General features: G+C 38.7%; 1 protein-coding gene across 3 annotated transcripts; it reads right to left on the reverse strand.

The window, feature by feature from the left end:
• Positions 1 to 6,665: 6,665 nt before the first annotated feature.
• On the reverse strand, positions 6,666 to 13,993 carry preb (prolactin regulatory element binding). 3 transcript variants are annotated; one of them, XM_046848261.1, is made up of 10 exons: positions 13,920 to 13,993; positions 12,272 to 12,432; positions 11,687 to 11,882; positions 11,337 to 11,596; positions 11,177 to 11,257; positions 10,942 to 11,069; positions 10,316 to 10,489; positions 10,159 to 10,231; positions 9,914 to 10,073; positions 6,666 to 7,191 (listed from the first exon to the last, which is right to left on the reverse strand). In XM_046848261.1, exons 2-10 carry the CDS (start codon positions 12,404 to 12,406, stop codon positions 7,097 to 7,099), a joined length of 1,302 nt encoding a protein of 433 aa, XP_046704217.1. In that variant the 5' UTR covers positions 12,407 to 12,432; positions 13,920 to 13,993; the 3' UTR covers positions 6,666 to 7,096. The 3 variants fall into 3 exon arrangements, with proteins under 3 accessions (XP_046704217.1, XP_046704216.1, XP_046704219.1); XM_046848260.1 differs by lacking the exon at positions 13,920 to 13,993 and adding an exon at positions 13,621 to 13,913; XM_046848263.1 differs by lacking the exon at positions 13,920 to 13,993 and adding an exon at positions 13,881 to 13,900.
• Positions 13,994 to 18,065: the final 4,072 nt, after the last annotated feature.

Below are 18,065 nucleotides of genomic sequence, written 5' to 3' on the forward strand. Positions count from 1 at the left end.
CTGGAACAGCAAGCTTACTCACTTCTTGCTGGCGCTGAATCACAGCAGGGTTTCCTCCCTCTTACCACACCAATATAACTCTCACAGCTACATCAGATTGGCCAGGTACCATTCTATTCCGAGTGGTCAGCATGGGCCAAATGAGAACAATTAGACCCAATGAGAAGCAAAGAAAAGCTTCTGGTCCAGACTTCAAGGCTGAGTCACTGTCTGCCTTGCAGACGTGGGCTTGAATCATTTTAGATTAGGGGCACTGCAATTAAACTCATCTGACACACATTTTTGCTATTTTCTTCCATCCCATCCCAGCAGTCCTGTGTCAAAAACAAACTCCTGGCTTTTTTTTTATTTTCCCTTGTCAGCCTTTCGCCCTACCGCTAAATTAAGCTGTGTGGATCACATTTTAACTGTACATGCGACCACCAGCAATCTAGTTAGCAGTATTTCTCTGTTTATTTTGAGTTTCCATGTACACAGCAGGGCCACACTCATTCATATGAGAGCACGCACATTAAATACACAGATTAACACGACTTGAGTTCGAATGAAAATAAATGTAGAGTTTTTATCTTTGGAATTTAAACCTAACCTCTAACCCTTCCAATGCTAAGTGGTCGCAACAGGAGCTGGTGGTAGTGAAATATAGTGTGGGTAAAAACATGCTGAAGCAATAATACTCTCTAATGTGTTCCATCTCCCATGAAGCGCTGTACCTGGTGCCACTCTGGCTACCCCTCCACCTCATACAATCACAGTCACCCCTCCCTACACACACTCACACACAATCTCCCTCAAATAGATACATTCATATATAACTTGTTATTATTGTTGTTTTATTTTTCTTACATATTACATTATTTTTCTTGTACAAAACTATATTATCTCATATCAACATAAACAGGATTACACACCCATAATGGTCTGTGATATTCAGACTGCAGCTAGTTCAACACTTTCACACATACAAGATCAAACTAGCTAAACAAAAGGAACCTTTCTGAGTGTGTGCATTTTTATCCGCTCCCTGTGGATTAAAGAGTCTTCAAGCAGTAGCACACTGTATGATTCATATAAAGTATTGCTAAAAATAAAATAAATAAATGAGAAATTCTCCCCCCTCTGCACTGGAGATGAGGAACAAGTGACACGTTACTGAAAGGGAGACCGGAGGTTTGAGTCACTTGCAGCTGTTTTAAGATATATAGCAGCACACAGTAGGGTAGTGTGTGTAAAAGGTGTGGTTGAGATAGACACAGAAGAAAAACAGACATACAGAGAGAGAGAGAGAGAGAGAGACATTGCTTGACCTTCTCTGACCTTTAGCTCTCCGGATATATTGTCACTATGGAGAAGCATCCTGGTACTCTTAATAATCTTTGTTTCCACACGCACCACCCAAACCGTACCTGACTTGAGCTTAATGTGGCAAAATCATATCGATATTTTCTTCAGCAGACAATATGCAGTATTAGACTTTTTGAGCTTAGAAAAAGAAAAACCAGCGTTATTAAGCTATTTACCAGTTTTTAAATGAACAAAGTTTAAAAACGAAACATGGCAGACTCTAGATGTTTGTCATACCATGCTTTTACAAGTTTGAGATTTGGCAAGGATATGAAATGTGGGAGAGGGGTACGATGCTGGAAGTAAAGATGAAAGCGGCGAGCGGGAGTGCCATGCGTCTCTGTGATATCCCAGCTTGATGCTGACACAAGCAAAAGCAGGGGATGCTTGGCAGGACCATGCCTGTTTTACATTACCTAGCATGGTTACTTAAGTGCTCTACATTTAAGAGGAGATTTTATGTGAATTTGACCCCAGGAAACCTTTTTCATCTGGCAGAATGGATCTTTTTTTTCTCTCTCTTTCCCTAATTTGAAATGCTTGATCTTGCAGTGCATGTTAGGCAGCGACATCAGAGGCTTGTATTTATAGCGGAAAGGTTTTATGCATGTTTTATGAACTTTATCTCACACCTTTAAAATCAAAAAGCACTCCTCAGTTTATACCATATCTCTTTGCAGAAGAGCATTTTATTTGAACAATAGTGAGCAGGAACTGACCACCTACTGGGATACCTAACTGGTCAGTTATTTATAAACTGTTCAGTAAATCAGTCATTGGTCATTAATTCAGAAATTGGTCAGAGATTAAGAGACTAATCAGTATATCAGAAACAGGTCAGTAGGTTAGAAGTTAGTCAGTAATTCATAGACTGGTCATTAAAGTGTAAACTAGTTAGTAATCAAGAGATTAATCAGTATATCAGAAACTGTAAGTTGGAAATTGGTTCAGCAATCAGGAAACCAGTCAGAAATTTCATTAGATCTGAAACCAGTTGCTGGAATACTGATTAAGAATTTAGAATTCCTGACTAATTTACAGTCAGGAATTCTAAATTCTTAATCAATATTCCAGCAACTGGTTTCAAATCTACTGAAATATGTGTAACTTGAGAATTAAGTATGTAAAATGTTTTTATTTTGTTTTGTTTTTTTAATGCTGGGGATTCATCTTTTCATTAGGTTATGCCGATTTCATAGTTTAATTTCATTTTTAATACATTACATAAAGTAGGAAATCTGTCAAACTGTTTAAAGCATGCCACTACTAACTTTTTTAGAAATCCCCTTTACAGTCTAGCCTGGTCTGGATTCCTTAAGGGTATTTGTGAGGAAAAAAAGGGACAGTATTTGTTCCTTGTGGAGTCTCAGACACTAGGCCGTCTGGGGTGTTCATTTCCTGCTGGGCTCCAGTGTAGGTGAGAGGTGGGTGTTGTGTTTCCTGCCCACTGCTGAAGGCCCTGGATGAAGTGTAGAGAAAAGAGAAAGTGGGGGTGTGTTTAGAAAGCATCTAAATCTGCAGGGGAATGACGTGGAAAATGTCCTTTGCGCCGGCCGCTGAACTTTGCAAATGTCATTTTCCACATCTTTTAAGCACACTAGACAGTAAAGCGGTCGTGTCATAGTGTAACCCTGTATTAGAGAGGTGGTTTTAGACATCACACCACAAACCAGACCTCTGGTCAAAAGGGAACTTTCCCATGTCTGCATCTGTGTGTGTGTGTGTGTGTGTGTGTGTGTGTGTGTGTGTGTGTGTGTGTGTGTTTAGGGGTGGGGTGGGGGGGGTGTTGGAGGCTATATAGGCTATATAGTCTTGGTCAATACTATGGTGAGGGTCTTTATCCGCACAGGCCTGGTCTGCAGTGCCATCTGTTGGCTACTGTAGGTAGCTGACTGTGTTAGTTTAATGACTTCATCTCTCAGCACGCTGTTCTGCACCAACTATATACACTATATTGACAAAAGTATTGGGGTGCCTATTTTCCCAGCCATAATTCTCCCTTCACTTGAACTAATAGATACAAACCTGTATGACAATGCTCCTGTGCACAAAGCAAGCTCCCTGAAGATATGTTTTACATAGGTTGGAGTAGAAGGTCTTGCATGGCCTGTTGTAGAGCTCTGACCTTATCCCTACTGAACATCTTATAGAATGAACAAGTATGACTCAAAGATCTTTGAATGCATACAAAAAAACATATTTCCATACTACAGACAAAATAAAATCGAGGTTCTGTCAGGGTAACACCCTGCAGAGATTTGTGATTATCCCGTAACTGATCCTGGTTATTCCATTAAGGCTTTAGAAATGAATCGATGTGGTAAATAAGGCAGAATACTGAACATGTGTTGGAATAGGGGTGTTGCAGCATGAATAGCATGGAGCTCTTTAGAATACTGAAGTTTAGATTTGAAAATCACCAGGAGGTGTTCAAAAACTCTCCAAAGTCTAAACAAAAAGAATGCTTGTAGGGCATGAGCCTGCTGATTTAGCATTTTGCCCTTTCACTGGTGCAACAAATCCCCATTCTGTTAACACAGCCCACATTGTTCTGCTTCACTCTATTACTGATGTTTTCAAGCTTTGATCAGTGTTACCCAAACCAGTCTTCAGAGTCCTCGTATCTACCTGAGCCTAACAGTCTTGTACCACACAGAGAGTTGACAATAAAAAGTGTTCACTCTGTTCTGATACATGAAACATAGCCCCTGATCTTAGAGTGCACTATTCCAGGATGGCAATATCTCCATCCACAGGGCACGAGGGCTGATCCCCCAAATTATGTCTCTTTTTTGCTCATCTACAGTGTACCAACAAATTTTATTGACATCCAGGATTAGCTGGTCAAAAGCGTTGAATGTGTATGGCATCATCAAATTCAGTCAATGCCTTTTATTTTCATTTTATTATTATCATAATTTTAAACCAAAAAACATAGATCTGTTACAATGCTAACATAATTGGATATTTTTAAATAAATATGTATTTAGATGTACACAAAAAACTCTACAAGCTAGATCATTGATCACTTAGTCCCCCCACACACACACACACACACACACACACACACACACACACACACACACACTCTTCAGCTATTTAAATTAGTACTAGCATTTAATTTTAAAGTGCTCATGTAACACTGGAAGAGCAGCACAGCATACATGTAAGAACACTGTCACTTATAATTGTATTATACATTTCGACATACAGTCCCCTTTGGAAGTATTAGTAAGATCAAGGCCATTTATGCTTTTTCTATACACAGAGGACGTTTGTGTGTTTCACATGAAAAACAGGACTTTCAGATTTATTATCCTGATATTTACATTTATATGTGATAGCCAAATTAGAACACGGCACCATCGGTGGCACACCACTTAATTTCCTGATTGTAAGAGTCTAGAAGCGGATAGTCTTGAGAGGAACTCCAGTAGACTGATTTAGTGGTGTGTTATGTGTTGTGGTCATTGCCTCTTTGCTAATGCCCTGGTAAGTTATAGCTACAGTTGGTAGAATGCCGGGTTTGAACAAGACTCTTTCAGCATATCTTAGCAACATAGTCAACCTTTAAAAGCCTTCCTGTGTCTGTAGAAATAAAAAGCAGTGAGAAAGCACAAAGAGGAACTGTAGGTGACCAACATAAACACCCATCTACTTGGACAAGTGTCAAGTTTTGTCAAAGAGAGTAGGGGGAAATAACTTGCACTTAAAGGCCATTAAGCCAAATAAAAGTGTTGGCAAAGTGTTTAACTGGACAGAACAAATTAAGATCTGTTAAGGTGGGGTGTTGAATGCTGTAAAAAAACACTTTATACTGGATTGTTCATTTGTTTTCTAGCTTATAAATGGTGGTTTATACACTAAGATTTTTTTTATGTTGAAAAAGGCAGTTACTAGTGAATTAGCTGTTTTGTCTTTCTCACTTCACTGTTGGAAAGAATGTGCTGTGTTTGGTACTTACAGTCAAAGATGATTTTTAAATAACTTCTGAATCTGAAAAAATTCATCAATAAAAAAATCTGCACACTGTAAATTATGAATATTACGAAGAGATCTGTTGGATAAATAATTTTCTCTCATCTGCTGTATGCAGTCACAGCTGCTCTGACTGCTTTCCACTCACAAAGACAGACGTTATCAGACCGAGTTCCTGTTGGCCTGAAAGTTTGTGGATTTTGGCCCTGCGGCTCTGTCCTTTACTGAGACACTTCATTAATATTCATCAGTCCTGTAGCGCTGAAGGATCAAAGAACACTTACAGAAATGGAAAACAAGTATGAATAAACACAGCTATTGAAGCCTGTTCAGTGCAGATATGAACAGGTTTAACTTCATCATAATTATCAGGCAGGTCATTGTTAAGGTGTTCCAAAACCAGTCCTGAGATAAAACAGGCCTGATATCTACACAAATGTAGTGATTTTCTTGCACTGAACTTTTTATGGATAATCTCTGATGAGTTTTAAATGTATCTATTAAGTAATATAGAATCAGGATTGAGAAATGCATGCGCTGCACCCTTTCTATGATTCCTGTATATACACATTTCTAATTTATTGATTGTTGCAGTGTGAGTTTTTAACCTGCTTGCTTACTTCTCTAGGTGTCAATGCCTATCAGTGTAAATCTTTTCGATTAAGTGACTTATGTTTAACGTTTAAAATATACTGTTTTACATAATTATTCTACCTGTTTCATTATAGTCATGGTTCTGCAAAGTGAACATTGAGTGAATATCATTTCTGTATGTGCCCTTATAACTTTATTTGCCCAGCCCAGCTAAATATGGCTCCTAAAATTAAGCCGTACTGGCCTCTAGTGGAGGAGTCCAAATGTTCTATTTCTTTACAGTATAATTATTTCATTTTCAATAAAATAACACTTAAAAGAAAGGCTCTGAAATGTGCTTCCATAAAACATAGAAAACACAATAAACTGAAAATATTCATGATCTATTCAAATGTTTTAGTCCATATTACTTATTACTATTTTTTAATTAGATTTATAGATCAATTATTAAAAAGAATAACGATGATTCGAAACGTAGTTCAAAAACATAAAATGTTCTATCAAATGATAATTTTCAATACATTACTGGGGCTACAAACAATAAATCATGAAATTGCTTAGGAAGCACCATGACTGCTCTCTAATAAATATGTGTGCATGTATATTAATGTTTTTGTTTTACTCCGTTGTAAATCGTAGTTGTCTGTCACAGATCACATTTCCTTAATTGTGCATGGTAAAAAGACAGAAAGATACTTTCACTAGGATAAACAGCATTAGAGTGATAAAGGCACCCAACAGACACACAATTTTCTCCAAAATTCTATATTTCCATCTAGCTTAAATAACTAAAATGATCTAATGATGTGTCTTTCTCTGTGTATTATATTCAATACATTATCTGCAGGATGGACAGATATTGAGAAGTTCATTAGGTTTAGATGACCTCCCCAAACTGTTCAGTCATGCAGGTATTAGCACTGCGATGTGAATTGTATACACATGGACAAACAAAGATGGCTCCATCACGGAGTTAAAAAGCCCAGTTCTTCACTCCTAACTATTAAGAACATCAATACATGCTCCTGAGATGATTCTTCATTTAAAATGTGGATCCAATATCAGAAACTTCCCTATAAGTACAATTATTCCATGCTCGACATTAGGATGAGTTTGCTGCACTGTTTTGTCCCAACCGCTCCTTGGTGACGAGAGAGGTCCTCTGTGTTGGGCCACATATTTAAATGAACCCTGGGAGGAACTTCTGCAGGAGCAGCATGACACCTACAAGCAGTGCAACACACAGGAACAGCACCAGCCATATCGGGACAGATCCTGCATGCATCAGAAAAAATAAAATCCATGTCAATACTCAGCAGGAGGCAATTATTGAGATGATTATAAGCTCCCCAGACAAAAACATAATACCATCTATGTATAGCAGTGGCAACATGAGGAAAACTATGATATAATAAAGAGTAAGGCTGCCTTCTGCACATCATGTCCATGTAGAACACAACCCTGACACTTTAATGACAAATGAAGGAAGGATGCATTGGGTCGAGTCTGTGAGTTACCAAAACGCAATGGTTGACTGGCAAAATCATTGAAATGTAGCATAAAAATGTAGGATGAAGCAGGTAAAGACTGGTGGAATCCTAAGCTGACACAATATGACATGATTTAATGTTTAATCAAGACCATGTCTATAGCTCCAATTTTTCCATAGTTCATTTTCTTTACATTTTTCAACATAGTTCCTTTACCAACCCTTTTAGCTCTCTGCTACTCAACACCTCCTACACAGCAAAACCTGAAGAGCAGAGCAAAGCCTGAAAGTCTAGTGCAAGCCACCATTCTGGAAGTTGGATGTCATTTCTCAGTGTTGTGCTCAGCTTAGACATGAAGCACAACAGATTTCTGCTTAGATACATTCCTCCAAACAAAGCATATTCAAATTATATCAACGCACTCTGTTATAATACTAAGGAGTTTGATGTCTGTATTTTAAGTACATTTTTCAAGTACAGAAATTATAGCTAATCAATGAAATATGTACATTTACTTTATACGTTTTAATTACTTTATAGAGAGCTGCATTACAAACAAGTAATGGTGTGTGTGTTTCATTGTTAGTATCAAAGTCATTTCCATAAAATATGAAGTGTTTTATTGTAACACTGTGTATGTTTTTTCTTTTTAGCTTCTCCATTGTACTTACAGTTGTGTTCAAAATTATTCAACCCCCAATGCTGTAAATGGTTTTAGGGAATTTAGTGTACATTTGTAATTGTATTCAGAATGAAATCCTACAAGGACTTCTTAAAGAACCATATGCAACTAAAATGACATCAATTAGTTTTGTAATACAGTAGTAAATGTTTCTTTTGTGAATTCTTCATTGACGTAATTATTCAACCCCTTAAAGACTACCACTCTGAAGAACAGAGGTTCAATGAAGTGTTTTCAATCAGGTATTGAAAACACCTGTGGATATCAGGGAGCAGCAATAAAGCCTAATAAGCACCAATTAGGCAGCTTTAAAATGACTGTGATACTCAGCTCCTTCTAGACATTTACTGGTGTGGTTACAAACATGGTGAGGTCAAGAGAATGGTCCAGGAAGACAAGAGAACAGGTGATTACTCTTCACAGGAAGGGCAATGGCTATAAGAAGATTGCAAAGATGTTAAACATACCAAGAGACACCATAGGAAGCATCATTCGCAAATTCAAGGCAAAGGGCACTGTTGAAACGCTACCTGGTCGTGGCAGAAAGAAGATGCTGACTTTGACTGCTGTGCGCTACCTGAAGCGTAGAGTGGAGAAAAGTCCCCGTGTGACTGCTGAGGAACTGAGAAAAGATTTGTCAGATGTGGGTACTGAAGTTTCTGCTCAGACAATACGGCGCACCCTGCGTAATGAAGGCCTCCATGCCAGAACTCCCAGGCGCACCCCCTTGCTGTCCCCAAAGAATAAGAAGAGTCGACTGCAGTATGCCAAAAGTCATGTGGACAAACCACAGAAGTTTTGGGATAGTGTTCTGTGGACTGATGAAACAAAATTAGAACTGTTTGGGCCCATGGATCAACGCTATGTTTGGAGGAGGAAGAACAAGGCCTATGAAGAAAAGAACACCTTGCCTACTGTGAAGCATGGCGGGGGGTCAATCATGCTTTGGGGCTGTTTTGCTTCTGCAGGTACTGGGAAGCTTCAGCGTGTGCAAGGTACCATGAATTCTCTTCAGTACCAGGAGATATTGGATGACAATGTGATGCAGTCCGTCACAAACCTGAGGCTTGGAAGGCGTTGGACCTTTCAACAGGACAATGATCCCAAGCATACCTCCAAGTCCACTAGAGCATGGTTGCAGATTAAAGGCTGGAACATTTTGAAGTGGCCATCGCAGTCACCAGACTTAAATCCGATTGAGAACCTCTGGTGGGACTTAAAGAAAGCAGTTGCAGTGCGCAAGCCTAAGAATGTGACTGAACTGGAGGCTTTTGCCCATGATGAATGGGCGAAGATACCCGTAGATCGCTGCAAGACACTTGTGTCAGGCTATGCTTCACGTTTAAAAGCTGTTATAACTGTAAAAGGATGTTGTACTAAGTACTAAGATTGAATGTCACTTGGGGGTTGAATAAAACTGATAATGATGTGAGCTCAGAAAAGACATTTGTGGTTATTTCATTATAAATGTTATGTTATATTTGTCTGACCTACACGTGCCTCTTTGATTTAATTGTAAGCAGGATGACTGATCATAATCAATGTCAAACCGACCAAAACAATCAATTTCAGTGGGGGTTGAATAATTTTGAACACAACTGTACATGGGCAACAGAAATTCAAGAAAATAATGAATGACTGTCCTCTGTTTTATTTTAATTATAGATTTAATAGAAATATTTAAAGAGAATTTTGTCACATAACTAACTAAACATTTTATCTACTTAAAAAAATAATTTAAAAATGCCCTACATTAAAACCTACATATTTGTTTAAATCGATGTATCTTTCCATTGGATCTGAGCTGTGTTGAAAGAGTACTTACTGCGGTTAGCTACAGTATGTAGCTGGCAGCGACTGTCTACAGCCACACTCAGCATGGCTACTTCATTATTCGCCTTCACAGGTTTGCATTTGGGGGTTTCTGGCAAGAACGCCAGGTCTGTCACCACAATACCATGGGATTCTTGTACATAGTACAGCTTCTGCAAGTGATAAAAAAAAAAAAGAGTTATGCCTCATCAATGATTACTGACGATAGATTACTCGTGTATGCGTGCACACAATTACCTGCAGTGAGAATGCGATATAGATGGATACTGATCCTGTGACTGTACCGAGGCCAAGAAAGGTTCCAGAGTCACTGAATAAAACAATCAATTCGCAGAACATCAGAACACAACAATAACAATAGAATAGAATATAAAAAAGAAAAATCACTCCTCACCTAACACTCAAACAGGAAATCACTTCACTGCCACACGGCTTCGTTAGAAGGGGCAAGAAACTCTTGCCATCCCATTTTGTGAGGTAGCACGGTGGTGGTTTACGCTCACGTTTATGGGGAATCTGGACTGTGTACAGTCTTAAAGCATCCTTTTGGTCCTCTACCTTGGCAAATCTAAAAAAAAAAAAAATAAAAAACACCAAGGAAGCATTCTGGCATAATATCATTAATTATAGTCATTTGGTTAAAGAAAAACTCTAAAACCTAAAACTAATGAATATAATTAGACTAAAATGTGTTGTGATTCTGGTGCTAATACGATGATCAATGCTCTATTTGCATCACTGTGAGCAGTTAGTGGTTGAGTGCCACAGGAAGACATTTCAAAACTGAGGTAAACTTTAGACATAAAGCCAGATTTCACTGTTTGCTCCTAAAAACAAAAACAAAAAAGTAGCAGGAGATCCCTTTCTTTCTTACTCAGCAATGTTCAATGTCATTAATGAGAGCTCTCAGTAGTGAGGACCAAAACACTGAATTCAAAGTTACAGAAATCAGCTTTCCAGAGTTTTCCTTTAAAGCTTTTAATAGGTTTTTATTCATGAAAATAACCAGGAGTATCTTACCGGCAGGAGTGGTAGCGATACATCTTCTCTGTAATATGAGGCATGTGGTCATGCCAACGTAAACCCAGCATGAGCTGATCATCGCTCCATACACTGCATGCAAAATCTCGCCCTGCCGTCACGATGCGCTGAAATAAACACAGAAGTATTACTCCTACTGTAGCGTATGTGAAACTTACTTCATTTATAAATGACACCCCATCTGCATACATTAACTTTATTACCATATCAATACCTTGTTATCAGGACTGATGTCTATATCTTCTATTTCATCTTGATGAGCTTTGAAGTTCAACTTCTCTTTCAAGGATGGGTACTGAGAAGAGAATGAATAACTTATTTTAATAAGCAGCGATCAACTCAAGTGACTCGGGGTTCAGCTGGGTAATACTCACCTCCCACACTCTCACGTAACCGTCGGCTCCTCCTGTGAGGAGAAGCTTCAAGTCAGGGCTGAAACGCACACACTTTTGTAGAGGGTCCTGAGGGCTGAGGTCGGACTGCACTTCTCCAACCTTGTTCACTATTATCTCTACCGACTTGTCCTTCGTCTGGGGATCATCGCCGCCACCAGCGTCACCACCACCGCCGCCACCACCACCACCATTCTGTTTTTTTACCCCTCTCCTCCTGGCACTTCCCTGCTCCCCAGATCCTGACAAAAAGAAAGCATCAAGACTAAGAGGACTACACCCTCAATTAGCTTTCAATGGAGAAAAAAAAAAATACCAAATTCTTTGCCAACCATTCTTTGAAGCAGATGATTGTCCCTGTTTAGGGCCTTGTTGCCTGAAGCGCATCACTCTGCAGTTGCCATCTTGTCCAGCAGCAAACACATCTCCTCCCAGTGCCATGTTCATGGTGGCACAAGATCCTGTGTCATAAGCGTGCAGCAGAGTTGCACTGTGTTGGCTTCCCACTAGCTCTAAACCAAGGAAGTGCTTTGGACAACATTTAAGAGCATATTACTGTCTTTATGCAACTTGAAATGAAACAAGCAAGATTTTCAAACAGTACTTTTCCATTTGCACCACAGGCTGCCACATGGACACTCTCTGCTCAGCATCTATTGGTCTTTTCATTATGTTTCTATAAATGTAGCTGACATTTAAATGGATTGTGGCACACACTAATTTAAAGTCAGTTGCGCTATGCTTTTGCCCGACACACACACCTTAGTCATCTAAATAACATCTGAATTAAAAAAATAAGATAAAGAAGGCAGACTTACAAATCTACAGTTTGTAAGTAAGAAGTAATCACTATAATTATAAAAAACAAATAAATAAATGATTTCTGCTACAGCTAAGGGCTTAATGCAGACACTCACCACTGCATTCTTAATGCCTGTCTTGGATGCTCCGCCCCCTCCTGCAGTAATGACGAGTCCAGTTTTGGGATCGATTTTAACGGTGTAGAGAGGGAAAGGGGCACGATACAAATCCGGCACTTTTCGTTTGCCCATGATTACAAAAAACCCCCCAGCAATATCTGTTTGAGAAGAAAGGAAATCAATTAGAACAATATATAAAGAAGCGTAGCTACAGAAAGGTTCTGATAGTCCTTGAAGACAGGTGACTCCTGTTAGAGAGTAGGGGCTCAGAGTGTTATATCCAACAATATTGATTAGCAGGGTACAATGAGGTGGATTGCTTCGTTGAGGTATTAAGTGGGTATGTGGGTATGATATGCTCTGGTGGTCTAGTGGTTAGGATGCGGCGCTCTCACCGCTGCGGCCCGGGTTCAATCCCCGGTCATGGAACCAACCCCAGCCACTCTTAGTGCCGGTCCCAAGCCCGGATAAACGGGGAGGGTTGCGTTAGGAAGGGCATCCAGCGCAAAAACGTGCCAAATCAAACATGCGGATGATCTGCTGTGGCGACCCCTAACCGGAGAAGCCGAAAGAACTTTTTTTATGTGGGTATGATATGCTGGCATTAAAGCATGGGCCGAGAGCGGCACACTTTAATGTCACAGAGATAACTTATCATTAAAGAAACTGTGGATTTCCCTCTAGTGGTGAAGCATGGAAATACAACTAAAGGGAAAGTCTTTCCTACACAACATACCGAAATAGATGACGGAGAATAGCCTTTTCAAAGGTTTTCTGTTCAATTAAAGTGTCATTCTTCCTACTGTCTATTATGGTTTATCACGTTTTCTTATTTCACACGTGGTGCAGAGAGTACTGCTCGTGGATGACAGCTCAAACAAGCACAAATTGACACTGAACTCCCCTCTATAGATGTAGGTTTGCTTTCAACCTCACAAAACCAAGTGAGAAATGGACTGACAACCCTAAACTGCCCCATGAGGTTTGTAGGGTACGCAGTGATGGGCTGCCATGTCTTAAAACAGATAGTAAAGATGAATAAACAAATCAATTCATGTTTTATACTACTTGTCTGTCACGCAGCCAAAATAAGACCATCCATGAACATCCTTTTTGAGCAGTACATCCGCCCATAATAGGCTTCATCACTGCTTCACCTGCATCTCTTGATTGCACGATTCTATTTTTTCCCCTGTACATTTACACTGCACTCTGTCATCCAGGACTAGAACAGATGTTTACACAGGATCAAGTCAACACACATTTCACTTCATTGCCAACCAGGAAGCTGACGTAGTGCTGACTGGCAGGCTGTCAGTCAGGTCATTAGGCCAGTGCCACCCTACCTCTAAATCAGGAGACTGCCCGGATTGTGCAATACGCAGTAATCCAATTTGCCCGATCGCACCGTGGACTCTGAGAACTGTTTATTTCTGCAGCCCACTATGTGTTAGCCTGCTAGCTGACATTACACCCGCGATACACCAGTGTACTGCTCTGATGTTGATGAACCCGCTTACTCGACTTACAAGCCCCGCATAAATCTTTCATTCTTCTCTAAACAAAAGTATCACAAAATGCCCCGGCTATCAAACGCAAATCATACCGCGATAAAGAAAACATCCATGTCTTGCCACTTCCTTACCTACACGTCAGCAGCGCATAGCTCGCGCACGCACGCCCTCTATTACGTGCCTCATCACGGCTCCCGTAATGTCGCGAATACTGGCGCAGTTAATGCAACCTTAAAGCATGTAGTATATTATACTTTTTTTTCTTCTCAGTTGCTTTGAAGTGTTTCTCAGATCAGAAATAAAATTCTCAAAACTACTGGTTTAACCACCACATTATTTACTCACTTGTGCACAACATAAAAGCATTTGTTGTTTGCTTTTTAAATATTCATTTGATTGATTGAACGGCTGTTTGCTGCAATATCAGTTGTATATGTTGTGTTGAGCAAAATATATTATACTAGGTTCATCCCAATAGTTTTAACCCCCAGAAGATCTCGCCATCAGTTCATTGCATAAGTTATTGTATGCAAAATGGTTAAACCAGTTGTCAACATCTGTCAAGCTAAAATTTCAATTTTTTTTTTGTAAATGTGCCTTGAATTTTTAATTGTGAAGATGAATCTTTAATTCACTAATGCAGGTGAGTGAGTGGCATCAGATCAACCAATAATCAACTAGTTCTCAAAGGTCAAAGGTGTATCTCGTGAATCTTCGAATAGCAACAGCAAAACACATAATTACAATTTCTGAAAAAGGATGAACAACCAGGAAACAAACTGACACAATTACAGTACAGTAAAAGTGTAAATCTTGTACAGTCTCTTGCAATCAATATAAATCAAATGTGCAATTTTTGCTGTTGAAATTCATAGATGCCGTACAGAAGAAACTCAGCTTTGTGTATTTTCAATCACTGTAATCCAAACCGTAGTTTATATCAGGAAATACTGAAAATGTGCAGCGTCATACTGACAACATGACTAAACATTTTGACGATCTTGTTTGTGAACAATGAAAAAAGGACTTGTCATTCTGGTGCCATTGATTTGTTCATTGACACAAACACTTACTTATGAGAGATGAACTCAGGATATTGGGAAAAGTACTGGCTTTTGCAAGAAATTCAATGTGTTGTGCTGTTTGTAATAACTGTTATAAAAATGCACTTACTGGTTTGCAAATATCAAGGATGATTCGAGAAACGCTCCAAAGCAACTGAGAAAACTGTTTAAAAAAACAACAAAAATAACCCCTTTATTAAACCTTTACCTTTAAACTTTTTATTTTACCGTTTATCGCAAAATATATAGCTTTTAACTATATAAATTAGACATCCTGAGAAAGTTTACCGCTTTATATATTTTATGTATGAAGATTTTATATGTATGAAGATTCTTTTATTGCCACACAGGAGTGATGGTAGTGTTCAAGTTTAGTACAAGTTTAGTTTGATAATAGTAATAATAATAATAATAATAATGTTAATAATAATAATAATAATAATAATAATAATAATAATAATCATAATAATAATAATAATAATCATAATAATAATAATTTTCACAAAAAATTTCACAATATACAAAACAGTGCAAGTGCAAGACGGAACACAAACGTTCAATAAATATGTAATTAATGTTGAGTCAGTGCATCCTTTTAATATAATTCTATACATTTATGAGTAATATGTGGGTTAGAAGAACTAAAAAATCCTAAAAATGCTTAAAGATGAGTAACGGGCAAACAGACGGCTGGACGGACGGACAGACAGATAACCCTAGATAGATAGATAGATAGATAGATAGATAGATAGATAGATAGATAGATAGATAGATAGATAGATAGATAGATAGATAGATAGATAGATAGATAGATGTGATTAGATCATTGATTAGGTCAGCTGTGGATGTCAGCTTTTATAACTGTGAGTTTTAACTCTGACTGAAGCTTTAACTGACACCACCTTGGGGTGTTATTGATTATTCCACAGGCATCCTGTAATGACCTTGCAGTCACTAGACTGCTGACTTTTAGAAAGTGGCAAACACAGATTATAAAACAGATTTTATGTGCTTGCATGTGTGTGTGTGTGTGTGTGTGTGTGTGTGTGTGTGTGTGTGTGTGTGCGCATGCATGCATGGGCATGTTTTAATACCTCCATGGGGACTTTCCCTCCAGGATAAGAATATCTAACAATTTTGACCCTGCGGGAAGTTTGTATTTAAACTGCAGGTTTAATTTTAATGACTAAAATAACAATTTTAAATACAAAAAAATGGGGGATTTCACATACGGTCTGTCACACAGGCTCTTTATATCTTGTATATCATTAAAACAAGCTCCCCTATTTTCAAATCAAATGTTTCACAAACAGATGCCATATCAACCAAGCACCGCCACCCCCAGGTTATTGCTGGGATCCTCATCCACTCCATAATGATCCTCCATAATGACATCAAGAAGCTGCTGGATGTTAGACACATGGCGCTTCTATACCTTGCGCTCAACAGGATTCAGGTCTGGAGACATACTTGGCCACTCCATTATCTTCACCTTCTGCTTTCTCAGCAAGACAGTTGTCATCTTGGCTGTGTGTTTGGGGTCATTTTGGAAAACTGCCGTTCGGCCCAGTTTCTGAAGGGAGGGCATCATGTTCTGCTTCAGAATGTCACAGTACATATTGGAATCCATGTTTCCCTCAATGAACCGCAGATCCCCAGTACCAGCAGCACTCATACAGCCCCATATCATGATGCTACGACCAACATGCTTGACTGTAGGCAAGACAAAATTTTTGCCACACATGCTGGACACCATCTGAGACAAACAAGTTTATCTTAGTCTCATTAGATCACAGGACATGGTTCCAGTAATTAATGCTCTTGGACAGGTTGTCTTCAGCAAACTGTTTGCAGGTTTTCTTGTGAGCCAGCTTCAGGAGAGGCTTTATTCTGGGATGACGGCCATGCAAACCGACTTGTTACAGTGTGCAGCTTCTGCACCTGACGCATAGCATGAGGACTCAACTTCTTTGATCGACTTTTGCGAGTCCTGTTTCAAGTGAACCTGTTTTGGAAAACCTCAGTATGACCCTGGTCACAGTACTGTAGGTAAGTTTCAGGGTGTTACTGATCTTCTTATATAATAGGCCGTCTTTGTGGAGAGAAACATTTCTAATTCTCAAATCCTCAGATTGTTGTTTGCCATGAGGTGCCATGTTGAGCATCAAGTGGTCAAAATGAGAGAATTGTACTCACAGCACCAACATTTAACTGCTTAAATACAAGATACACAGGATTTATGGTTCTGTCAAGCAGACAAAAACATGAACATGATGAGTAGAACATGTGGCTTTGCATGGCTACACGACGTACAGCTGTTATCACTTAGGGTGTACTCACTTTTGTTGCCAGCTATTTTGACAATAATGGCTGTATGTAAGTTATTTTTAGAGGACAGCAAATCTATACTGTTACACAAACTGCACATTGACTAAACTAAAATGTATCCAAGTCTCATTTCTATAGTATTATTCTTTGAGAAGATATACTAAAAACGGTTACTGAAATGTGAGTGGTGTACTTACTTTTGTCATATACTGTGTAGCATTACTTATTTTCATTTTAAATTAATTAAGATTTTATAAAAATCCATATAGAGAGACATTTGGGTAATAGCATATAATACATCTCCATTAGAAGAGGTTTCAAGCAGAAATAAGCAGAGAATTCTCTATTATCCCATAATATAATTTATTTTATTTTTGTTTTTGGGAAAAAAAAAAAAAAATATATATATATATATATATATATATATATATATATATATATATATATATATATATATATATATATATATAGATATAGATATATATAGATATATATAGATATAGATATAGATATAGTTAGAGTTTCATAGGTTGTTGTGACAACACATTACATATATAAAACAATACTTCTTCCTTTCAGCTTTCTCTACATCTGCCTCTTTCAAACCAACTACCTGCATGTCTTCCCTCACCATATCCATAAACCTCCTCCTTGGACTTCCTCTTTTCCTCCTTCCTGGCGGCTCCATCCTCAGCATTCTGCTACCGATATACCCCATGTCCCTCCTCTGTCCATGTCTAAACCATCTCAATCTCACCTCCCTCACCTTGTCTCCAAAACGTCCTACATGCACAGTTTCTCTAATAAACTCATTTCGAATTCTGTCCATCCTCATCAGTCCTAACGAAAACCTCAACATCTTCAGCTCTGCTACCTCCAGCTCCA

Source organism: Silurus meridionalis, chromosome 4, assembly GCF_014805685.1.
Source record: "Silurus meridionalis isolate SWU-2019-XX chromosome 4, ASM1480568v1, whole genome shotgun sequence".
Lineage (NCBI taxonomy): Eukaryota > Metazoa > Chordata > Actinopteri > Siluriformes > Siluridae > Silurus > Silurus meridionalis.